This window comes from Urocitellus parryii, chromosome X (assembly GCF_045843805.1).
Source record: "Urocitellus parryii isolate mUroPar1 chromosome X, mUroPar1.hap1, whole genome shotgun sequence".
NCBI lineage: Eukaryota > Metazoa > Chordata > Mammalia > Rodentia > Sciuridae > Urocitellus > Urocitellus parryii.
In genome coordinates this window covers 92,496,879-92,523,694 of record NC_135547.1, presented here as the reverse complement: position 1 = coordinate 92,523,694, position 26,816 = coordinate 92,496,879, and the positions used below count along the sequence as shown (strand labels likewise).

The 26,816-nt window shown below is 39.7% G+C and overlaps 1 protein-coding gene across 1 annotated transcript in view; it reads left to right on the top strand.

The window, feature by feature from the left end:
• Positions 1-26,816, top strand: part of Znf157 (zinc finger protein 157) — a 31,803-nt gene continuing 4,987 nt past the window's right edge. The window contains exons 1-2 of the mRNA XM_077793963.1: positions 1-47; positions 2,344-2,531. Coding sequence (XP_077650089.1) covers positions 2,412-2,531 — 120 coding nt within the window. The 5' untranslated portion in view covers positions 1-47; positions 2,344-2,411. The remainder of the gene's footprint in view (positions 48-2,343; positions 2,532-26,816) is intronic.

Here is a 26,816-nt window from a genome sequence, read left to right as displayed (position 1 = left end):
TTCACGGCCAAAGTCTCTGCCGATCCGTAACAACACCTTGTTCAAGTGTGAGTAGACTGCAACCTCTCAGCCCTTATGATTGGGTGCAAAACCAACAGTCCTAGAAGGTGCAGTGTCTGGGGTGAGGACAGGAAACGGAAATGGTCCTCAGAGGCCATTTAAGTCTCGGCGCGTGGCACTAAAGCCAGTGCATGAGGGTATATGGCGTGACAGTCTCTCAGGTGGTTTTGAGGTGATGGCTTTGTTGTATTTTGGGAAGGATAAATTGGAAGGTTTTGTGTGCCAGTTGCTGGTGAATTAAAGAACCCAGTGAATGAGAGTCTGTGGGGGTCAAGGTTAGGAGCCTCTGGGGTAGTCTGCTTTCAGCTCCCTTGAAGCATCATTTTTTTTTTAAATTAATTTATTGATTTTTTATTGGTTGTTCACAACATTACAAAGCTCTTGACATATCATATTTCATACAATAGATTGAAGAGGGTTATGAAGCATCATTTTTTAAAATTGTTTTTTCTCTTCCTGGAGATTGAACCCAGGGCGCTTTACCACTGAGCTACGTCCCCAGCCCTTTTTATTTTTATTTTATTTTATTTAAATTTTGAGCTACAGCCTCACCACCTTGTAGATACTGGCCTTAAAATTTTGATCTTCCTGCCTCAGTCTCCCCCATCTCTGGGATTACAGATGTGCAGCCATATTTTGTCCAAATTTCTAAACCATTTTAATTGTATAGGCCCAACTCCTCTAACAAGTTTATTCTTAGATGTTATATGTTTCCTGCTATTATAATTATTAATAGATTTTTCTTCCATTTCCATTTGCTCATTGCTATTATAGGGAAAAAGTATCTGCTGTTATCATTTTATCTCGAATCCAGCCCCTTTTCACTGTACCTTGTGAATCCTAGTAACCCTTTAGCAGTCTGGTAAGTTTTGAATGTATAAAATCAAATCACTGGCAAAGAAAGCTACATTTTCATTTCTTAATATTTACTCTATTTCATCTAGAGCTCACAAAACAATTTTTGAGACATAGCAGGAGTCTATCTTTGTGTGTGTGTGTGTGTGTCTGTCTGTCCTAGGGATTGAATTCCATGGTGCTTTACCACTGAGCTACATCCCCAGCCTCTTTTATTTTTTATTTTGAGACAAGTTCTAAGTTGCTGAGGCTGGCCTCCTGCTTGTGATCCTCCTGCCTCAGTCTCCTCAGTTGCTGGGATTACCTCTTTTTCTTTTTTGTTTTTGTGATGCAGGAGTGGAACCCAGGGTCTCACATATGCTAAGCATGCATTCTACACCTTCAGCCCTTTTTACTAATTTCAATGGCAATAGTTCCATTTACTTTTTGGTATAATATTTCAGGGCTATGTTTCAATTTCATAAGTAATTTTTGTGATATTTAACTTATTTTCTTCTCTAATTTTAGTCTGAGCTTTTATTAGTAATGGCTGTTGAACTGTGTTAGATGCCTTTGGGGTATAAATTAGTAGCAGCATGTCACCCCTAATTTGCTGATGTAATACATAACAGTATTAATGTTTACCATCTTCTGGAAAGGAGAGACTCAAACTCTCCTGTAGAAGAATTTTTAAGAGAGTTTTTAAAACATTTTTTCCAGTTGGTGTGGTGATGCACACCTGGAATCCTAGTAATATGGGGGGCTGAGGCAGGAGGATTTCAAATTTGAGGCCAACCCCAGCAATTTAGCAAGACCTTGTCTCAAAATAAAATAAAAAGTCTGGGGATGCACCTGTAATCCCAGCCGTTTGGGAGGCTGAAGCAGAGGGATCAGGAGTTCAAATCCAGGCTCAGCAGTGGCAAGTCGCTAAGCAACTCAGTGAGACCCTGTCTCTGAATAAAATGCAAAAAAGGACTGGGAATGTGAGTCAATTGGTCGAATTCCCCTAGAGTTCAACCCACGGTACAAAAAAAAAAAAAAATAGAGGGAGAAAGATTTTAAATGTTAAAATGGAAAAATAATAAAAAGTGGCAGAAGAGACTACCCATTCATTTTCACTGAGATTGCTAAGTCTCCTGTCTTCAGTCACCTACCAGGTCCCCAGGAACAAGTCCCTTCTCTACCTACCCTTTGGAGCTTCACCATTCTCTGCCCCACTTCTACCCTCCCTTCAAACCCAGATCTGGAATTGAAGAGTAGGCTGGCTTGTAGAGTGTGAAGCACCCTGTGGAGCCACTCAAGGATAAGGGACTCCAAGTCCATTAATTTGATCCCAGATTTCATTATCATTTTCATAATCCATGCTGAATAATACTCAGAATAGAGGTTGTTGAATTTTGTGGGATGAATGTGGAACAACACTGATGACATGGATACTGTCCCTTTTAGGATTTCTTGATGTCTCTGTGGAGCCATTGAGCCTTGTACCTTACTGGAGGCTGCAGAATTGTCTGCATATGGACATCTCCCCAGCTTTGGAAGGGGGACTGAGGTCCAGGATGAACATGCCAGCTAATGGGAAATCACCACAGAGGTTCCCTGCACAGATTCCAGGAGAACCTGGAAGACCATTTGAGGTAAGGAGGAGGAGCCTACTTTTTTTTTCTTTTTTAATATTTATTTTTTAGTTTTCGGCGGACACAACATCTTTGTTTGTATGTGGTGCTGAGGATCGAACCCAGTCCTCATGCATGCCAGGCGAGCGCGCCACAGCTTGAGCCACATCCCCAGCCCCTACTTTTTTCTATTTGCTATTTTCTTTCATTATTTCTCTAGTTTGTTTTTATTTTGAAATAATTATAGATTCAAATGCAATGTACTGTTTACCTAGTTTCCCCTAATGGTAACATCTTATTAAACTTTGGTACAAGATCGTTACCAGGATATTGTCATCCATCCCACAAGGATATCTCATGTTACTCTTTAATAGCCGTGACCACTCCCCTCCCATCCCCACTCCCTCCTTAACCTCCGGCAACTACTAAACTGTCTCCTAATACAATAAATAATTGTGCCATTTCAAGAATGTTATAAAAGGCTGGGTACAGTGGTGCATGCCTGTAATCCCAGGGGCTTGGGAGGCTGAGGCAGGAGGATCACTAGTTCAAAGCCAGCCTCAGCAAAAGCGAGGTGTTAAGCAACTCTGAGACCCCATCTCTAAATAATATACAAAATAGGGCTGGGGATGTGGCTCAGTGGTCAAGTGGCCCTGAGTTCAATCCTTGGTACCAAAAAAAAAAAAAAAAAAAGGTTAATGACCTATATCCAGCATTCCAGTTTCTTTTTTAAAATTTTTTTTAGTTATGTGTGGACACAATATCATTATTTTGTTTATTTATTTTCATGTGTTGCTGAGGATTGAACCCAGTGCCTCACATGTGTGAGGCAAGCGTTCTGCCACTGAGCCACAAACCCAGCCCAGCACTCCAGTTTCATATAAGCAGTTTCACCTGTGCTTCAGCTTTTCCTCCTTCTGCCCAAATCTCTTCTGGCAATTACAGATGATGATGATGATAATGATGGTGGTGGTGGTGGTGGTAGTGATGATGATGATGATGATTTGGTACAGGGGCTACATCCCCAGCCGTTTTTACTTTTTAAATTTTGAGACAGGGAATTTACTATGTTGTTTAGGGTCTCACTAAGCTCAGTAAGTTTCTGAGGCTGCCCTCAAACTCATAATCCTCTTCACTTAGCCTCTCAAATCACTGGGATTATAGGTGTGCACCATCACACTGGGTCAGATTATTTGTTTGTCTATAGTTTTTTTTTTTTTTTTTTTTTTTTTTTTTTTGTGTGTGTGTGTACCGGGGATTGAACTCAGGGGCACTCAACCACTGAGCCCCATCCCCAGCCCTATTTTGTATGTTATTTAGAGACAAGGTCTCACTGAGCTGCTTAGCGCCTCACTGTTGCTGAGGCTGACTTTGAATTCTTGATCCTTCTACCTCAGCCTCCCGAGCCACTGGGATTACAGGCATGCACCACCGTACCTGGTTGTCTGTAGTTTTTACCTTTTCTAAAATGTCAATGTAGTTGGAACTATATACTATTTAGCGTTCTCAGACTGGGTTCTTTTGTTGTTGTTGTTTATTGATTTTTTAAAAAATAAATGACAGTGGAATGCATTACAATTCTTATTACACATATACAGCACAATTTTTCATATCCCTGGTATATATAAGGTATGTTGACACCGATTTGTGTCTTCATACATGTACTTTGGATAATGATGTCTATCACATTCCACCATCCTTGCTAATCCCCTGCTCCCTCCCTTTCCTTCCTGCCCCTAAGACTGGGTTCTTTCACTTAGTAATTTATATTTAAGGTTCCTTCATATGTTTTTGTGATCTGATAGTTCATTTCTTCTTACCACTGAATAATACTCCATGGTATATATGTACCACAGTTTGTTTATCCATTCCCACATTGAAAAGCTTCTTGGTTGTTTCTAGGTTTTGGAGATTTATGAATAAAACTTCTCTGATAATTCATGTGCATGTTTTTGTGTGGACCTAAGTTTTCAACTTAACTGGTTACATAAGTAGGAGCATAATTGCTGAGTTATATGGTAGGATTGTATTTATTTATTTGTTTGTTTGTTTATTTATTTTGGTGCTGGGGATTGAACACAGGGCTTTGTGCGTGCTATACAAGCACTCTACCAACTGAGCCATATCCTCAGCCCTATGGTAAGATTTTGTTTACTTTTGTAAGAGTATTGCCAAACTGTCTTCCAGGGGTTTGCAGCATTTTGAATCCCTTCCAACCACAAATGAGAGTTCCTGTTCCTGAATATCCTCATGAGCATTTGGTATAGTTGGTATTCTGGATTTTAACTGCCCTAATATGTGTGTAGTTGTACCTTACTTTTTAAAATGTTTTTCAGTATTGGGGATGGAACCCAGGGCCTCATGTATGCTGGAAACTGCTCTACCACTGAGCTACCTCTTCAGCTCTCTTTAAATTTTATTTCAAGTTTCGGAGACTGGCCTTGAATTTATGATCCTCTTGCCTCATCCTTCCAAGCGGCTGGTATTGTAAGCATATGCCACCATACCCAACTATATCTTATTGTTTTAATTTGAATTTTCTAATGATATAGTATATAATATTGAGCACATTTTTACATGCTTATTTGCTATCTGAATGTCTTCTTTGGTGAGATATCTGTTCAGATCTTTTGCTTATTTGTGTGTGTGTGTGTGTGTGTGTGTGCGCGCGCGCGCGCGCGCTCGCTGTTTGTACTACCGGGGATTAAATCTAGGGCCTTGTGCATGCCAGGTTTGCTCATTTCTTAATTATTATTATTTTCTTGGTACTGGGGATTGAACTCAGGGATGCTTAACCCCTGAGCCACATCCTCAGCCCTTTCTTATATTTTATTTAGAGACAAGATCTTGCTAAGCTGCTGAGGCTGTCTTTGAACTCAAAATCCTCCTGCCTCAGCCTTCCAAGTCACTGGGATTATAGGCATGTTCTACTGCACCCAGACTTAATTTTTTACCCCCTCAAATTTATTCAATTAAAGGACAAGACACAGTTTGTTTGTCTTCTTATTGTTGAGGTTTTTTAAAATATTATTTTAGTTGTTGTTGACCTTTATTTAATTAATTTATTTGTATGTTGTGCTGAGAATTGAACCTAGTACCTCACACATTCTAGGCAAGTGCTAAGAGTTCTTAATTTTTAAATTTTTAGGCAGTGCTAGAGATTAAACCCAGGGCCTTGTGCATGCTAGGCAAGCACTCTACCAATGAGCCACATGCCAAGCCCTTAAGAGATTTTTTAAAATATATTTTGGGTATAAGACTTTTGTCGGATAAATGTTTTACAAACATTTCTCATAATCTGTGCCTTATTGCTTCATTTTATTAATATTGTCTTTCACAAAGCAGAAGCTTTCTTTTTATTTATTTTTTTATTGATGCCAGGGATTGAACCCAGGGTGCTTTACCACTGAGCCACATTTCCAACCCTTTTTATTTTTATTTTGAGACAGGATCTTGCTATGTTGCTGAGGCTGGCCTTGAATTTGTGATCCTTCTGCCTCAGCTTTCCAAGTCACTGGGATATGGGCATGTGCTATCACACCTGGCATGAAGTTTTCAATTTTAATAAAGTCTCATTTATCAAATTCTCCTTTTGTGGATCATAGTTTTGGTTTTGTATTTAAAAAAGTCATTGCCAAGCTCAAGATCACATGATTTTCTCCTATGTTACCTTCTAGAAGTTTTATACACACAGGTCTATGATCCTTTTTTTTTGTTTTGTTTTGTTTTTTTTTTTGTGTGTGTGTGTAGTGGTGCTGGGGATTGAACCCAGGGCCTTGTGCATATGAGGCAAGCACTCTACCAACTGAGCTATATCTCCAGCCCTAAAAAATCCATTTTTGAGTTAATCATTATGAAATGTATAATGTCTGTGCTAGATTCTTTTTTAATTTTTGCATATCACGTTGTTCCAGCATAATTTGTTGAAAAGACTATTATTTCTCAGCTAAGCATGTAGCTCAGTGAAAAGACTATTATTTCTCAGCATTTGCCTAGTATGGGCAAGGCCCTGGGTTTGGTCATCCCAAGCATGGCAAAACAAACAAAAACTCATTATTTCTTCATTTCTTTTCTGTTTTCTTTTTCTTTTTTGGCACTGGGGATTGAACCCAGGGACACTTTGCCACTGAGCTACATCTTCAGATCTTTCTTATAATATTTTTTTATTTTGAAACACAGTCTCACTAAATTTCTTAGGGCCTCACTGAGTTGCTGAAGCTTGCCTCGAGCTTGTGATCCTCCTACCTCACTCTCCTGAGTCACTGGAATTACAGGTATGCACCACTGTGCCTGGCTTGCTCTTGCTTTTTTGTCAAAGATCAGTTGGGTATATTTGTGTGGGCCTATTTTGGGGCTCTTTACCATGTTACATTGATCTATTCATCTATTCTTTCACCAATAATGTTACCAGAGTTTTAGGAAGAAGGCCCTGGCTCTGGGGCTCCCAACAGACTAGGCTCAGTCACATATCTCAAGATACCAATTGAAAAGACAAGCAATAGTGAAGGCAGGAAAGCAGCTTTTTAAAAATGGTATTGGATATTGATCCCAGAGTCTCACACATGCTAGGCAAGTGTTCTATCACTGAGCTACATCCCCAGCCCTTTTAAATTTTTTAAACATTTTTAGATATAGAGGGACATAATACTTTTATTTAATTAATTTATTTTTTATGTGGTGCTGAGGATTGACCCAGTGCCTCATACATATGAGGCAAGTGCTCCACCACTGACTGAGCTAAAACCCCAGATTCCCTTTTTAAATTTTGAGATGAGGTCTCACTAAATTGCTCAGCTGGCCTGGAGCTTGCAATCCTTCTGCCTCAGCCTTGGAGTACCTGGGGTTACAAGAATGCATCATGCTTTCCTAGGAAAGGAGTTTTTTAAATTAATTTTTTTGCAGTAGTGGGCATTGAACACAGGGGTATTTTACCATTAAGCTACATCCCTAGCCGTGTGTGTGTGTGTGTGTGTGTGTGTGTGTGTGTGTGTGTGTTGCTGGAGATCGAACCCAGGGCTTCACGGGCAAGCACTCCACCACTGAGCAACATCCCTAGCCCCAGGACTTTTTATTTTTATTTTAGAACAGGGTCTTGGTAATTTATTTGCCCAGGCTGACCTCAAACTTGCAATCCTTCTGCCTCAGCCTCCTGAATGGTTGAATTCATGCCCAGCAGGAAAGGAGTTTTAATCAGTGTGGTCTCATTGAGAAGAACAGAAAAAAACAAAGATCTGTCTATGAGGGACTGAGAAGAACTTTGAGGTTTTTCTAGAAAGAGAAATGAAGGGAAGGGTTAGGATTTGCCTAGCTAGGGGCAAAGCTAGATAATCTGTTCAGGTCGTGGTCTGGTTGATTATTATCTCAAGATGATCAGGCAGGGTCTTGATGAAGATAAGAAAGTTGCTGTTGCCTGGATTATAGTTACTATTCTTGTAATAAGATATTTATCCATTGGACTTGTTTTTCCTGGTGTCCAAGAAGAAAATGACTGAGGAGAACTCAGAAGGGAAAAAAACATGTCAGAGAGGCAAGATGGAGTCAAGGAGACAATTTAGAGTTAGTTAGGACAGTGACTAGAGGCCCTCTTTCAATACTGATGTCTTTATTATTTGAGCTTTATAGTAATTTTTTAATACTATGTCATTTATTCTTTTACTTTTCTAATACTGTAGAAGTGAAGCCATGGGTGCTTTACTACTGAGTTCCCAGTCCTTTTATCTCACTAAGTTGCTGAGTTCCTTGCTAAATTGCTGAGGTTGGCTTTGAACTTTCAATCTTCTTGCCTCAGCATCCCAAGTCAATGGGATTATAGGCATGTACCACCACACTGGCTGTAGTAAGTTTTAACGCTGGCTAGCATCTGTACTGTGAGTTGTAGATATATGTGGTTTGGGAAGAAAAAGGCTGAAAAAGCAGGGATGAGGAATCTTTGATTCTTGGTTGGTATCATGGTATTATTCAGACTCTTGTTAAAAACAGCAAGGAAGACTTTATTCAGGACTTTTGGAATAGAAAAAAATAAATCAAACTCAACTCTGTATGCAGTAGAGGCAAACAGGGATTCATGGCCAATGGTCAGTGTGGTGAAGGAATAGATAGAAAACTCTTTTTTGAAAAATTTTTAAGTTGCAGATGGACACAATACCTTTGTTTTATTTATTTATTTTTATGTGGTGCTGAGAATCAAACCCAGTGCTTCACACATGCTAGGCAAGTTCTCTACTACTGAGCCACAACCCCAGTCCCAGAAAATTCTTGAGAAGAACTGGGTTAGGTATCAAAGATGGAGGAAGAGGAATTTGGTTAGATTATCAATGATAGGAGAAGAAAACCTTGATTGGGTGGGCAATCGTTTTTAAATTGGTTTGTCAATATTTTTGGTAAAACTGGGTTTGTGAGTCCAGGGATGAAGCCTAGTCCAGAAGAGGGCTGTGAGGATCCTGACTAAAGTTTGGTTAAAGAGTTTGTCCTTGACAGTGGTCATGTAATCACCCTTGATATTATTACTCTGCCCTAATCTTATATTGCATAGGTGACCTGGCTGAATTTCTACTCTTCTCTAATTTTGTCTTTGAGGGTACCTGAAGGCCAGAATTTCCTCTCTAGGTGGGTTAACTGAAAGTAATTAGATCTAAGACATGGGAGCCTCATTCACTCAGGTACCAAAATCCATTGGTGAAGTCCTAACTTGGGCTACAATTGGATTGAGAGAATATAGAAATACAAGGGTTGATAGGATTAAGGTGGACTTTATGATGAAAATTGACATGCTTAAATGGGCTTTACCTGAATGTTCTATGGATATGGATATTATGTCTGATTGGGGAACACTTGCCCTACCTGGCATCCTAAAACCAAAACCTGTTTCAGCAATCCTAATGGAGCTACACATAGTAATGTAAAAGTTAATGGGATCAAGGTAAATGTGTGGGGAAGAATTGGTCTATTTGAACAGGCTTTATGATAAGTAGTGGCATCTCTTTTACATAAATGTATTATGGAGATGGACATCATATCTGATTATGGAATGTTTCCCTTCCTTGGTATTGTTAATTCATCCTTTAAGCAGTATTACTTGAAGATAATTACTTGGAGATACTAAATGGGAACCAGTAAAATTGTTCAAGCCCACAATGTATAGAATAGAACCGGGGTGCTGGTATAGACAAATTCTCTGCACAATAGCCCTGTGTAGAATATGGTCTGGTGCTTATGATAAAAGCCCATGAGCGCCTCCCAGTGGTAACGACTAGGATTTTGGGCTAGAGAACCTCCATTTGAGGGATAGTTACTAATTTGCTATCAGATAGATATTAACTGAAACTGTCCCTATGACTGAAGGACATTAAGTAATTTTGAGACCTAAAATATCCGTGATGTCTTGACTGATGGAGAAATGCACTAATACCAGAGGAATTCCATAATAAAATGGAAATGTTTTGTATAGGCATATGCTGCCAGGGGAATGGAGTTAGCATATTTATGAGCATCAGTAAACTCTTTTTTTTCTTGGAGTTGATATATGATGAGGTGGCAGATTCTGTTGTCACATAGACAGTGTCCTAGTTTTCAGCTGACCGACAAAGAGCTGCTTGGTTTGTGGGTCGTAGTTCCAAGGTAAATGGACAGTATCCTGACTTGGAACAGTACCACTGTGACTGAATAAAGTAAATGCAAATCATCTGAGTTGGGTGAAGTGCTTTATTACTTGCTAGCAATGATGAAAGAATTGAACAAAATTGAGAGCCCCTGTGTTTGAGTTTTTACTGACTTATGGGCAGTGGCCAGGGAGCTGGCCATATAGTCAGGCAGAAGGGCAATGAAATACTGGGCATTAATGTCCCTATGGAAATCACTATAGGAATTTGAGGGAGGCATGAAAGTGAGATACATTGATGCCTATCAGAAGATCCCCCTTCAGCATTAGAAGGTGAATAGAATCAACAAACAGATATCCTTATATGTCTGCTTGTAGTAGCCACCTGGGTCCATGAAATGAGTGGATATGGGAGTATTACAGCAATTCAGAGATGGGAGAGAATCTACCTAGAGGAGTTGGTCCTGTGTGTGCCACACATGTATGGAATAATGCATGGAAAATATTTGGAAAAAATCACATCTATACTAAACATGTATAGACTTTTTTCTTGTCATTATTCACCAAACAATACAGCATGACAACTATTTACATGGCACTTACATTGTATTAGGAATTATAAGTAACCTAGAGATGATTTCAAGAGGCATTGTATATAGCTCAGCTAGCATGTGCAAAGCCCTGACCTTGATCCTCAGCACTGCAAAGAACAAAAACACAATGGAGGCATATGAAGGATTTTTGCAAATGCTATACCATTTTGTAGAGGGATTGAGTTTATGTGGATTTTGGTATTTGCAGGGGTACTATAACCAATCCTCTAGGAATACCAAGGGACAGTTATAATTCTTTGTGTACCCCCAAAGAAAAAAACACCAATAAAAACTGTTCTGTTTGCCAACAAAAGAGGCAGAGACAGTAGATATCTATGTGGCAGATTCCCCAGGGGGACTATCCTGAACATAGTTAGTTGTCAAGTCAGACTATTGCTGGTAGCCCCAAGGGCCACAAATGGGTGCAGACAAGAATAGACACTGCCTCTTGATTGGTCTTTGCTTACTCAGTGGTATATTTAATGCTCTCAGTGCTATAAAAGATGCACAACAGAAGATATTGCACCAGTTTGGGCCCCCGAGTCACATTTCTTCTGACCTAGGAATGCATGTATTCCTGTGCAGTGAACTGCAGCAGGCAATTGAAGCTCTGGATCTTTACAACAGGAGTGAGAGGGAGAGATACAAACATGAAGGACCTATTTTACACTTTTTCTCAAATGTTTGCTCATCTTCAATGTAAGAGGGGGAAAGGAAGTATCCCCATCAAATAGATTCTGGTTTTTTTTTTTTTTATGGATGCAGGAAAGAGGATGGTGGTATGATGACTATGCTTTTCTCTTTCTTCCCCATATCACCTTGACTCTTTCTTCTTACCTGATGCAATGGTAGTAGGATTGGGGCTATAGCTAGGAGTGCCACAAGCAGGGATGAATCCTAAGCAAGGAACTGTAACTATTTTTTCTAAATATTTATTTTTTATTTGTAGTTGGACACAAAACCTTTATTTTATTTTTTTAGTTTTATGTGATGCTGAGGATTGAACCCAGTGCCTCATGTGTGTCAGGCAAGTGCTCTACTGCTGAGCTACAGTGCCTTTGATGGTGTTTTGATGAATAGATTTTGTTTTAATAGTTTGTATTTGAAACTATTTTAAGCTTTGTAGAAGTTGCAAGTACAGTAAAAATGCCTTTTTTTCCCCCTGAACCAGTGGGTGTAGGGGTGGGTGTTCCTAGTCCTAGCTGCTGCTTGGGAGGCTGAGGCAGGAGGATCCATTGAACCCAGGAATTTTAGACCAGCATGGACAACATAGTGAAACCCGACTCAAAAAACAGACAAGGGACTGGAGATGTAGCTCAGTGCTAAGGCTAAACATACTTAAGTTCCTGGGTTTGATTTAGCACTGCAAACAAATAATTTTTCTTTCTGAATATTTGAAAGTAAGTTGGCAGCCTGCTGCCCCATCATTTCTGAATGCTTCAGTGTTTTCTACGTGCAAAGACCTTCTGCATAACCCCAGGGCACCAGCAAAATCAAGAAACCCACCCGACTACTAGCCAGACCCCACTCAGGTTCCACCTGTGGTCTCACTAGAGTCCAATGTAGCTAAGGATCCCGGTCAGGATTCCATTTAGCCTTCAGCAGGCATCACGTTAGTGTTCCTCAATAGCTAGGGTTCCTCTGTCATTCTTGGTCTTTTGTAACTTTTTGGGGGTTACAGGGCAGTTATTTTATAGAATGTCCCTTAATTTGGACATGCCTGGTGCTTCCTCAGGATTCGATTCTGGGTATTTATATTTGTCAGAGATGTCACAGAAGCCATGCTGTGTCCTCAGTGCATCTGGTCAGGTGGCCTCTGATCTCAGTTTGTCCCACTAGCAATGACGTTCACTGGTGGTCATCTGATGAAAGCAGGTCTGCTAGGCTTCTCCACCATTAAGTTGCTCTTTTTCCCTTTGTGTTTTTTTTTTTTTTTAAAGAGAGAGTGAGAGAGGAGAGAGAGAGAGAGAGAGAGAGAGAGAGAGAGAGAGAGAGAGAATTTTTTTAATATTTATTTTTTAGTTCTCGGCGGACACAACATCTTTGTTGGTATGTGGTGCTGAGGATCGAACCCGGGCCGCACGCATGCCAGGTGAGCGCGCTACCGCTGAGCTACATCTCCAGCCCCTTCCCTTTGTAATTCACAAGTAGTTTGTGGAGAGGCTTTGAGGTCAGATAAATATCCTCTTCCTCATTACATTTTCAATCTACTCTTTTGTTTATATTAGTATGGACTCATGGTCCCTTCCTTTCTTCTATGGATTAAAATCTTTTGTTATTATTCTGATTTTTCCCGTATTGGGGATTGAACTCAATGGCAGTCTACCATGGAGCTGCACCCTAGCCCTTTTTAATTAATTAATTAATTAATATTTTGAGACAGAATCTCATTATGTTGCTGAGGCTGGCTTCAACATGTGATCCTCCTGCCTCAGCCTCCGAAGTCACTGGGATTACAGGCATGCGCTACCACACCTGGCTGGTTGCTTTTTCACTGTTAAGATTCATTCATTCATTCATTCATTTTGGGGGATTTAACAGAGGGGTGCTTTGCCACTGAGCTACATCCCAGTCCTTTTTATTTTTTATTTTGATAGGATCTTTCTTAAGTTGCTTAGAGTCACACTAAGTTACAGATTCTGGCCATGAATTTGTGATTCTCCTGCCTCAGCCTCACAAATTGCTAAGATTACAGGCATGTGCCACCACACCTGGCATCTGTTAAGTTTGTTTTTATTTTATAAAAGTTTTAAAAATTGAAGCCAGATCAGGTGGTGCATGCCTATAATCCCAATGACTTCGGAAGCTGAGGCAGGAGGATGGCAAGTTCAAAGCCAGCTTTGATAACTTAGACCCTGCCTCAAAATGCAAATAAAAAATGGCTGGGGGTTGTAAAGCACACCTGGGGTTCAATCCCCAATATTAGAAAATATTTTAAATTAATAAATAATAATTGTACATTTGGGACTGGGGATGTGGCTCAAGCGGTAGCGCGCTCGCCTGGCATGCGTGAGGCCCGGGTTCGATCCTCAGCACCACATACCAACAAAGATGTTGTGTCCGCCGAAAACTAAAAAAATAAAAAAAATAAAAAATAAATAAAAAATAATTTAAAAAAAATAATAAAAAAAATAAAAATTTAAAAAAAAATAATTGTACATTTTATTGGACACCAGGTGATAGTTCAATAAATCAATACAATGTGCAATGATCAGATGAAGGTAATAGGCATATCCATCACCTCAAACATTTATCATTTCTCTTCAGTGAGGTTTTTTTGTTTTTTGTGGTACTGGGGATTGAACCCATGGCTTATGTGCATGTGAGGCAAGCACTCTACCAACTGAGTATTTCTCTGGCCCAGACATTTATCATTTCTTTGTGTTGCAACCATCTAAAATCTTCTCTACTGGCTACTTTAAAATATATAATTAATTGCTGTCAACCATCATTATTCTACTGTGTTATTGAACATGAAAAGTTATTCCTCTTTCCAGGTGTGGTGGTGCACTTCTGTAATCTCAGTGACTCGGGAGGTTGAAGCAGAAGGATTGCAAGTTTAAGACCATCCTTGGCAGCTCAGTGAGACCCTGTCTCAAAATAAAAAATAAATAGGGGAGCTGGATACAACTGGGTACAGATGTACATCTGTAATCCCAGTGACTTGGGAGGCTGAGGCAGGAGGATCACAAGGTTGAAGTCAGCCTCAGCAACTTACTGAGGCCCTAAGCAGCTTAGCTAGACTGTGTTTCAGAATTAAAAAAAAAGGGCTGCAATGTAGATCAGTGGTTAGGTGCCCCTGGGTTCAATCCCTGGTACAAATAAATAAATGGATAAAATAAAATAAAATAATAAGAAGCAGGGGTTGTACCTCAGTGGTGGAGCACCTCTGGCTCCCTGAGTTTAATCCCCAGTGCCACAAAAAAGTTATTCCTCTATTCCTCTTATCCAAATGTACCCCTATATTCATTAACCATCCTGTCTCCACCTATCCCCCACCTTCCCAGGCTCTGGTCACCACTATTTTACTCTTTCCTATGAGATAAAAAAAATTTTTTTGGCACTAGGGATTGAACCCAGGGGCATTTAACCACTGAGCTACATCCCCAGTCTTTTAAAATTTTGAGGCAGGGTCTTGCTAAGGTGCTTACAGCCTTGTTAAGTTGCTGAGCCTGGCTTTGAATTTTTAGTCCTCCTGCCTCAGCCTCCTGAGTTGCTGTGGGATTATAGGTGTGTGCCACAATGCCTGGCTAGGTCAACTATTTTTTAGCTTCCCCAGATATGTGAGAACATGGGGTATTTGTCTTTCTGGACCTGCCTTATTTCACTTAACATAATTAATGTCTTCTAGTTCCACCCATATTTCTTTTCTTTGTTTTTATCTTTTTACTTTTGGTACCAGGGATTAAAGCCAGGAGTGCTTAACCCTTGAGCCATATCCCCAGCCCTTTTTATTTTTTATTTTGAGACAGAGTCTTGCTGAGTCACTTAGGGCCTCACTAAATTGATGCTGGCTTTGAACTTGTGATCCTCCTGCCTCAACCTCATGAGCCAGTGGGATTATAGGTGTGCACCACCACACCTGGCTCCAGGTTTTATTCCTGAAAAAAAAAAAGATTTTGGTAGCTTTTTTCTTGTTTTGATGGTACTGGAGATTGAAACTGGGTCATTCTACTGTGGAGCAACACTATATATATATGATTTTTTTTTGAGACAGCTTAGTTGCTGAGGCTGCCCTTCAATTTTTTTTCTTCTTATCTCCTGAGTCAGGATTATAAGTGTGGGCCACTGCACCTGGATTTTGGTAGGTATTGAATCCAGGGCCTCAAAAGTGCTAGGCAAGTGCTCTGCCACTGAGCTACGTCCCTAAGTCTTCTTATTTTATTTTTATTCTTTTCTTCTTTCTTTATTGGTGCATTATAATTATACATAATAATGGAATTCATTGTACTGCTTAGCTGATTCCTCTGATCAGAGTGTCACAAAGAAGAAAGGATACTGGCCAGACTGTGATCTTTTACAAGAGTCAGGACTATTCTTCCAAGTTCTTTCAGGTTGTTGGCAGAATTGGGTTCCTTGGCGTTGTAATACTGAGGCCATCAACTCCTAGAGGCTGCACTTCTGCATTGAAGTTCACAATTTACTTGTTTGCTTCTTCTTGATAAAATACATAATAAAATATACTGTATAGGTAGTTCAGTGCTTTTAAACACATTCACAATGTTGTGTAACCATTACTACCATCCATCCTCAGAACTCTCTTCATTTTGCAAGAGCGTCACCATGCCCGTCTGTGTATCTTTGGAGAAAAATTGATCAAGTACTTTGCACATTTTTGAATTGGTTTGTTTTATTTATATCTTTATTTTTATTTATTTATTTTTATGTGGTGCTAAGGATCAAACCCAGTGCCTCATGCTTGTGAGGCAAGCGCTCTACCACTGAGCTACAACCCCAACCCGGGTTGTTTGTCTTTTGTTCTCAGTTTTGGGGAGGAGTACTGGGAATGAACTCAGAGGCTCTTTACCACTGAGCTACATCCCCAAACCTTAAAAAAAAATTTTAAACAGTAACACAGATTTAATTAGGGCAAGCCTGTGGAGGTGGTTCTAGTGAAGACTCTTTTTACTTATTTTTCTATTATTTAAATTTTCATATGGGTCTTATTGTGTTGCCAAGGCTGGCCTCAAATTTATAATCCTCTTGTCTTAGCCTCTTGAGTAGCTAGGATTACAGGCATGCCCCACCTTGCCCAGCACCACTCAGTTTTCATTTGATAATTTATTTACTTATTGCTTTTATTTTTCTATGGATTTTAGGAAGGCTCTAAGTTTAAATAGATTAATGTTAGGATTAAAGGAATAAAGAGGGAAGAAAGTGGAAACACAAGTTTTAGAAGGTAAGCATGTCCTACACAACTAGAAACTGTTATTATTTTTTTTTGTACTGGGTATTGAACCCAAGAGTACTGAGTTACATCCCCAGACCTTATTTATGTTTCACTTTGAAGTGAACATAGATTTCACTAAGTTACTGAGGCTGGCCTTAAACTTGTGATCCTCCCCATCTCAGCCTCCTGGGTAGATGGGATTATAGCCATGTACCACCATGCTTAGTTCACAGCTAGAAACTTTGAAATCTAGATTTGTCTCTGTTGTTCTGAGAAGACATGACAGAACAGGAAGTGCATTCAGGCACATGAATGATAATTTCCCCTTGGATAACTCAATTTATAGTAGGCTGCTGAAATATATGATTTTTATGATTTATTAAATTATTTCTTGGGAGGCAAAAAACATGTCTATACTAAAAACATTTCCTGGTACTGGAGGATCAAGAAATCTTTCACTGAATCATCAAATGGATGATGGAGACAATATCTTTTTTTCCTTTTTGATGGTATTTTATTAGAGCTTTATGGTTATACATACTAGTTGGATTCATCCTGAGGAAATAGTATCTTTAATTTAAAACTTTGTCATTAGTCTTAATATAGGTGTCCTGTGGCTGTTTTTCTTTTAGAAAAAATTAAATTTTTTTTAGTGATAGATGGACACAGTACTTTTATTTATCATTTTTATGTGGTGCTGAGGATGGAACCCAGTGCCTTACACATGCTAGGAAAATGTTCTACCACTGAACTACAACCATAGCCATAGAATATTTTTAATTCCATGTTTGAGATGAAAAAGATTTTTATGAGTGTGGTGGTGCACACCTGTAATTCCAGCAATTTGGGAGGTTGAAGCAGGAGGATCACAAGTTCAAGGCCAGCCTCAGCAACTTAGTGAGATCTTGTCTCAAAATAAAAAAGTGTAAAACGCCTGGGATGTAACTCAGTGGTAAAGTGCCCAAGTTCAATCCTTAGTACCAAAATAAGTAAATAAAAGAAAAAAAATTCTGGCAGTTGGTGAATGATAAGAGAAGAGATGAGGGGCTGGGGATGTGGCTCAAGCGGTAGCGCGCTCGCCTGGCATGCGTGCGGCCTGGGTTCGATCCTCAGCACCACATACAAAGATGTTGTGCCCACCGAAAATTAAAAAAAAAGAGAGAAGAGATGAGCATGAATTAACATCTGATGGGTCAACAAAAATTGCTTTGGGTCCACAAATTAATCAGTGATATACTTGAATAATTAGAGTTTTAGAGCAAGCCAGGCATGGTGGTGCACTTCTGTAATCCCAGCAATTTGGGAGGCTGAGGCAGGAGAATTGAAGGTTCAAAGCCAGCCTTTAGTGAGGCCCTATGCAACTTAATGAGACCCTGTCTCAAAATAAATCAAGGCTGGGTGCTGTGGTGCACACCTGTAATCCCAGAATTTCGGGAGGCTGAAGCAGGAGGATCGTGAGTTCAAAGCCAGCCTCAGCAGTTTAGCGAGGCCATTAAGCAACTCAGTGAAATCCTGTCTCTAAATAAAATACAAAATAGGGCTGGGGATGTAGCTCAATGGTCGAGTGCCCTTGAGTTCAACCCCCTGTACCCCGCCAAAAAAAACCATAAAAGGGGCTGTGGATATGGCTTAGTGGTAAAGTGACCCTGGGTTAAATCTTGCCCTTGCCCCCACTCCCCCAAAAAAAGAGTTTTAGAGCAAACTACCTCTAAACAAAACCCAAGAACCTATGGACAATGGACTATGAAATACTACATAAAGAAGCCCATGGAGGAAAGTTGTGTCAGGCTTTTTGATTTTGTAGCCTTCTAGCAGTGGATATGTGAGTACTTAGTTATTTCACCTTAGATTTTTCTGAGTTGGACCATTTTATTTTATTTTGGTAGCAGGGATTGAACTCAGGGGTGCTTAACCACTGAGCCACATCCCCAGCCCCTCACCCCCTTTTGAATTTCATTTAGAAACAGGGTCTTGCTGAGTTGCTTTGGACCTCACTGAGTTGCTGATGCTGGCTTTGAACTCACAATTCTCCTGTCTGAGCCTTCTGAGTCCTTGGGATTACAGGCATGCGCCACTATGCCTGGCTGAGTTAGACCATTTGAACCTAACTGATTAGGATTAAAGAGACACTTTAGGGCTGGGGGTGTAGTTCAGTGGTAGAGCACTTGTCTAGCATGCCCTAGGCCTTGGTTTCCATCCCCAGCACTACAAAAAAGACATTTTTTAATATAGATATTATATGTTTATTGCATATACTGTACTTGTTTGTATCTAAGCAGAATTTGTATAATTTGTACTCCCAGCAATTTCATTCATCCTCATTATCATCTTTCATTATCTTGAGTCTTCCATCCCTTATCTTATCTTCCCTCCCTTTTTAAAGTCTTCCCGTGGTTTTCCAGGAGTTTTGTCTAGCTGTTATGTTTTTCTTTTTTCTTCTGGGTTCCTAGATTGTGCACACTTTGTGTTCTTTTGTTGTTCTTAAAAGAGTCAGTGTGGAAGAAGTATTACTCACTTCCCTGGTTCAATCTGGTGAACCTCCACTGCCCCCCATCCCCTCTTATTGTGAGTTAGCATTTGCATATCAGAGAACATTTGGCCTTTGGTTTTTTGGGATTGGCTTATTTCACTTAGCATGATAGTCTCCAGTTCCATCCATTGACTGGAAAATACCATAATTTCATTCTTCTTTACAGCTGAGTAATATTCCATTATGTATTTATACCCTATTTTCCTTATCCATTCATCTCCAACATCTCCAGGTAGTTTTTTTTAATATTTATTTTTTTAGAGTTGTAGTTGGACACAATACCTTTATTCCATTTATGTATTTTTATGTGGTGCTGAGGATTGAACTGAGGGCCCCGCGCATGCCAGGCGAGCACTCTACCACTGAGCCACAACCCCAGTCCTTCCAACCAGGTAGTTGTTTTTTTGTAATTGTTGATGGACAGATTGCCTTTATTTTAATTGTTTATTTATTTATTTTTTAATGTGGTGCTGAGAATCGAACCCAGTGCCTCACGCATGTTAGGCAAGCGCTCTACCACTGAGTTATAGCTCCAGCCCCATAACCGGGTAGTTTTAATGGCCCATTTCCTGCCAGTGAAATTTTGGAAGTCTGACAGCCCTCTGTCACTTGTCCTGTTTCTGTCCCTTTAAGTTTCAGCTGGCAGTGTTTCTACCGATGTTAACATTCTTGAAAGCCTGTGGTTCTCTTGTGTTCCAGCCCTATTTGACAAAAAGTTTCTCCACAGATCTTTCCTGGATATTCCCATCTCTGTTCCTGTCTTCTGATAAGATAATTTAGTAGATTTGTGAGTCACATACCTAATTTTTCCTGTCATTGTGACTTATGCTCTGCTGGTAGAGAGGTCTTATTTCCCATGGAAAGAATGTTTCCACCAGGTTACACAACAGTCATTTCATTGAATTGGAAGCTAAGACTTCTGGAAGGCCACTTTGGTTTCCTCATGCCTCAAATCGACAGGTGAGGAAGGGAGCAATTTTTCTAATTTTAGCATCTTTTATAATCTGTCAAGATCTCCAAAGCTACCAGCATCAGTCTAACTTGCCCTCCAAGTTTAAATCTTTTGCACCTGGGAATCTGCCTTGTAGCCATCTGCAGTCTTTTTTGCTGGGAGTCAGAACAGTTCTTATTGTCATTTTGTACCTGAGAAAGTGCACGAAGAACATGTCTAGATTCAGCCCATCTTTGCAATTCCCCATATCCACTCATTTCATGGACCCAGGTGGCCACCTCCAGTGAGCAATGGGGATTTCTGCTCGTCTATTCCAATCACCTTCTGAACCTAGAAGGGGGTTCTTTTATTTTTTAGTAGACTCATTCATTACATTTATTGTAATACCTATTTCATCATAGGGTTGACTTCAATCTATTTGGACAAAGGATGATCTGAAAGAAAAGCTCACTGAGTTGGGTAAAGAAAGCAAACACTCTAAGACACTTTTCTTTTTTTATGAACATGGCTGACATCGTTTAATGCAGACCCAAGGTCACACATTTTGGGAGAGTAAATTTTACTGGTAGTAAGAGTCTCTTCATAAAAGATCATAAAAACATAAGATCATAAAAATGCAATGCAGTGTGATGAGCCCAACTCAAAAATGACATGCAGCAGCCCACATCAACACACATGGCTTCTAAGAGGGACGAGAGAAGCTGAGTCTGGTATCTTCTAGGGAGATAATAGGGTGTAAGGAACTAGAACAGATTGAAACAGGAAACAAAAGCATGCCCAACAGCCACGCAAGGTCAAATGATCATCTTCTTGACCAAAAGAACCCACATGAAACCCTTGCCCAGCCAGCAGAGAAGATCAGCATCCTGTGCTCAGGCAGACTCCAAGATCAGTGGCGGAAGACATCTCTGCACTTTACAGAAAACATTGAAGGGATGGGGGATCTGCTTTCATGGGACAATGGACACTTTTTTTGGTACCAGGGATTGCCACATCCCCAGCCCTATGTTGTATTTTATTTAGAGACAGGGTCTCACTGAGTTGCTTCGTGCCTCTCCATTGCTGAGGCTGGCTGTGAACTCATGATTCTCCTGTCTCAGCCTTCCAAGCCACTGGGATTACAGGCATGTGCCAATGCACCTGGCACAGTGGGCACTTTCTAAAGGAAAGGCTGGCATTTGACTATCAAAAATGAAATTAAAAATTAAGCAGAAACATTCCAAGTATTCTCTGATAATAAGGGAATTAAACTAGAAACCAATAATAGAAAGATGCCTGGAAAATTCCTAAATATTCAGAAACTGAAGAAGATATTGTCCATGCACAAGGCCCTGGGTTCAATCCCCAGTACTGAAAAAAAAAAAAAATTTTCCACTGGTTGTGGCAGTGTGCTACTCAGGGGGCTGAGGCAGAAGGACTGCTTGAGCCCAGGAGTTTGAGACCAGCCTAGACAACTAACAACAAACAAAAAAACCACATTTCTACATAATGCATGGTCCAAAAAGAAAGTCTCAAGGTAAATAAAAAATACTTTGTACTGAAAGAAGATTCAAATACAACATATCAGGCGGCTGGGGTGTGGCTCAGCAGTAGAGGGAGGCACTGGGTTCAATCCTCAGCACCACATAAAAGTAAATAAACAAAGATACTGCAACCATGTATAACTTAAAAAATACTTTAAAAATACAACATATCAGTATTTATGGGGTATAGCTAAAGTAATGCTGAGATAGAAATTTTTTAAAGGAGAGAGAGAGAGAGAGTGAATCTTTTTTTATGTAGATGGATACAACACAATGCCTTTTTATTTATTTATTTTTATGTGGCGCTGAGAATCAAACCCGGGTCCCGCCCATGCTAAGCGAGTACTCTATTGCTAAGCCACAATCCCAGCCCAAGATAGAAATTTATAACAAGAAATACTTACAGTAAAAAAAATCTGAAATCAACAATCTAAGCTTCTTACAATAGTAGAATTGAGAGTAACATAAACTCAATTCAAGCAGAAGAAAGGAAATGATAAAAAGACAAGCAAAATTAAATATAGGGGAAAGAATAGAGAAATACATGACACCAAAAGTTCATTTTTAAAAAAAGATTGATGAAATTGATTAACTTCTTGATGGACTAAGAAAGAAAAAAAAAACAAAAGAGACCACTTATTCATAGCAGAAGTAGAAGAGGAGATATCACTATATACTCCATAGACACTGAAATGAGAAAAAAAAAATGAACACCTTTGTTCACATAAATTTAACAACTTAGATGAAATGGACCATTTCTATGAAATCCATAAAATACCAAAACTCACTCAAGAAGAAGTAGATAACCTAAAGAAATATCTAATAAAAAATTGAATTCTTAGTTGAAAGCCTTCTGAAAAAAGAAATTCACAGGCCCAGATGGGTTAACTGGTCATTTCTACCAGCCATTTAAGGAATATATCAATTCTACACAATCCCTCCTTTTTTTTTTTTTAAAGAGAGAGTGAGAGAGGGGAGAGAGAGAGAGAGAGAGAGAATTTTTTTTTAATATTTATTTCTTAGTTCTCGGTGGACACAACATCTTTGTTGGTATGTGGTGCTGAGGATCGAACCCGGGCCGCACGCATGCCAGGCGAGCGCGCTACCGCTTGAGCCACATCCCCAGCCCCAATCCCTCCTTTTTTTATTTTCTAAAAGAGAACACTTCTCAACTCCTCCCTCCCTCCCCCCCCTCTGCTACATATTAAAACCTAGGGCTTCACACATGCCAGGTAGGCAATCTACTAACACAGAGCCACATCCCCAGCCCTCAATTCTCAACTCATTTTTGGGGAGGTCAGCATTATCCTGGTTATAAAACCAGAGCCATGACAAAAAAATTACAGTCTAATATCCCTCATAAACACAGAAGAAACCTCAACAAATAGCAAATCAAATCCAGAAACATGTAAACACATACTGTCTGATCAGTTGAAGTTTAACCAAAGAGTACAAGGCTGGCAGAAATTTTAAAAACCAATATGAGAGACAGGAGAATTACAAGTTCTTCAAGCATAGCCTCATTAACTTAAGGAGGCCCTAAGAAACTTGGTGAGACTCTCTCTGGAAATAAAAAATAAAAAGGGTTAGGGATGCGGCTCAGGTCTTAAATACCTCTGACGTTTAAAAAAAATTAAAAAAAAAAAAACAATATGACCCACCATATTAAGAAATGAAGGCTTGGGGTGTAACTCAGAGGTAGAGGGCTTGGCTAGCATTTACAAGGCCCTTGGTTCAATTCCCAGTGGGAGAAGATTGGTTAATTTCATAAAATGAGATTATGAGAAATTTTCAAATTAAAAGTTTTCTAATTCTAATCATTTGGTTAAGACAGTGGCCATCAGGGGCTGGAGTTGTGGCTCAGTGGTAGAGTGCTCGCCTAGCATGCACAAGGCACTGGGTTCAATCCTCAGCACCACGTAAACGTAAAATAAAGATCTTGTGTCCACCTAAAACTTAAGAATAAATATTTGGAAAAAGTCCATCAGGTTTCTCCACTATAAAGTTACCATTTCTCCCTATATAATTAAAATAAGTAATCAGTGGAGATATATTGAGATTATGTATATATTTTGTTCTTTATTAAACTTTCATTCAATAGTTTTGCATCTCTCAAAGACTTCTGTATAACTCTATTTTTAGTATTACTTGCCTGACTATTACTAGATGCTGTGATATTGTCAAATATAGATTTGGTCTCCAGTCCCTGGCTTCTGACATATAACTCCCCAAATCCTTGGAATTTTTAGAGTGATAAGAGTATTTTTTATATGTTTATGGGGTGACTGGTGGCTGAGGGCCCCTAGTCACCCCATAAACATCTGATATTTAGTCTTAAAAAGGGTATTAGAAAAAAAAGAAGGGTATTAGAAAGCTGGAACCAGGGACTGGAGAAGTAACTCATCAGTACAGCACTTATTCAGGATGTTCATGGGCCTAGGTTCAATACCCAGCATCATAATAAAGAATTACAAAAAGTCCCAATGGATGCTATAGTTAGGAAAGTAAGGGTTGATGGAGTTGAGGTTAAAGTGAATGAGAGAGTTGGTATATTTGAACAGACTTTATATGAAGTAGCTTTATCACCTTTACCTGATTGTTAGGGGGATGAACATTGTATTTCACTGGGAAATTGTTATGATTTGGGTATGAGATGTCCCCCAAAGGCTCCTGTTGGGAGCAACAAAGGAATCATTGCTTTGAACTCCGAAGCCTTGGACAGCTAGACTGCCCTTTGGGGCTTCTCAGTGCAACAGTGCAGAAAGACACACCCATTTGCAAGCAGCTGCTGTTAATGAGGCAGATTCCATGCCTGGTGTGGAATTTATGGGTTCCATAGCCTTGAATGCAGATGCCTGCTACCCTAGGGAGAAAGAGATACCAGTGCCTAACTGGCCCTGTGGTGTCAGCTGCCTGGAGGAGGAAGAATTACTGCTCAAGTGATAAGTCCCCAATCAAGCCAACTTCCCCACAGCCCCAGTTCCTTGTTTACCTTTGAAGAACCCTTCCTCACAATAAATTCCTTTGGTGTGTTTCACTATAAATAAAGCATTTGTCTGCTTTTCCCTTTGTTAGGATCAGATCCATCAGGTCTCTTCCACTGGTCAAGCCCCTGCTTTGAATACATATAATTCTCATTTTTGTGTTTATTTCTTTTTGACTATCAAAAATGAAATTAAAAATTAAGCAGAACCTAGTGAAGGATAATGTATGAAATGATTATAGTGTAACCTTGAGATCCCAGTGGGTACAATTTAAAAAGTCAAGAATTTAAGAGCATTCCAAAATTATGGTACAGAAGAACAATCCTAAAACAACTTGACCTAAATGAGAATTCCAGTGGCTTGCACAGAGTGCCGGCTGCTGCCCGGAGCTGGCCTACAGTGGGTGGGGCTCACAGTCTAAAGACCGGAAGTGGGTTCTTTTGATAGGCATTGACATGTCCTACTTGGATGCATCCCTCAAATTCCTGTAGTACATATCCTACTTGGGTATCCATCCCTTTCATAGCCAGGTTTCTATTGCCTCCCTACCTGAGTATTGTAAGAAGCTTAGATTGTTGATTTCAGATTTTTTTTACTGTAAGTATTTCTTGTTATAAATTTCTATCTTGGGCTGGGATTGTGGCTTAGCAATAGAGCACTCGCTTAGCATGGGCGGGACCCGGGTTTGATTCTCAGCGCCACATAAAAATAAATAAATAAAAAGGCATTGTGTTGTATCCATCTACATAAAAAAAGATTCACTCTCTCTCTCTCTCTCTCTCTCCTTTAAAAAATTTCTATCTCAGCATTACTTTAGCTATACCCCATAAATACTGATATGTTGTATTTTTAAAGTATTTTTTTAGTTATACATGGTTGCAGTATCTTTGTTTATTTACTTTTATGTGGTGCTGAGGATTGAACCCAGTGCCTCCCTCTACTGCTGAGCCACACCCCAGCCGCCTGATATGTTGTATTTGAATCTTCTTTCAGTACAAAGTATTTTTTATTTACCTTGAGACTTTCTTTTTGGACCATGCATTATGTAGAAATGTGGGTTTTTTTGTTTGTTGTTAGTTGTCTAGGCTGGTCTCAAACTCCTGGGCTCAAGCAGTCCTCCTGCCTCAGCCCCCTGAGTAGCACACTGCCACAACCAGTGGAAAATGTTTGGTTTTTTTTTTTTTTTTTTTCAGTACTGGGGATTGAACCCAGGGCCTTGTGCATGGACAATATCTTCTTCAGTTTCTGAATATTTAGGAATTTTCCAGGCATCTTTCTATTATTGGTTTCTAGTTTAATTCCCTTATTATCAGAGAATACTTGGAATGTTTTCAATTCTTTTAAATTTATTGAGGATTGTTTTATGATCCTGAATATGGTCTATGTTGGTAAATATTCCATGTGTACTTGAAGGACCCATCTTTTCTTTGGAGTAGAGTATTTGTAAAGTTATTTGGTTGATTGATGGTGTTCAATTTCCCTATATCCTTGCTGATTTTCTGTCTACTAGTTCTTACTCCTAGAGAGCTGTTGAAGTCTCTAGTCATTGTTGTAGATTTGTCCATTTTTCTGTTCAGTTCTTTTCATTATTTAATTATTATGTTGCTGGGGATTGAACCCAGGGCCTTGTGCATGTGAGGCAAGCACTCTACCAATTAAGCTATTCCCAAGCCCTCACTTTTGATTTTTTTTTAATTTCTAGGGCCTCGTATGTGCTGGGTGAGCACTCTACTGCTGAGCCACAGCCCCAGCGCATCCACAAGCTTTTCCTCCTCCCACTGTAGCTCCCTGAGCTGACTAGAGAGCTGGAGATATAGTGTTTCCACTATGGCACTCAGGGTTTCCCAACTAGGTTTGCCTTCAGAATCAGCCATTGATAGGATAGGATAAAAGTGGCAGGGGTCCTTCCCACTGTCTCTAGTCAGAGAGTAGGACTCCCTTTCCTTCAAGGTGACTGCTGTTGCTGGATTGCAGTGTTGGCACTAGGCTTTGTTGGGGGCAGCACTGCATGAAGAAAAAAAAAATAGGATTTCTCCTAGTCTCTTTGTCTCACAGGGGCCTTCCATTTTTCTCCGAAGATTATAAATATTTTTTTGGTGGTGCAGGATGAAACCAGGGCAAGCTCTCTACCACTCGGCTACACCTCAGCCCAAAGGTCTTCTTTTAGCTTTTAAAGATAGGCGAGATGAATTGGTGTGTTATTATTCACTATCCTTTTCTTATGGAGGTGCTGATGG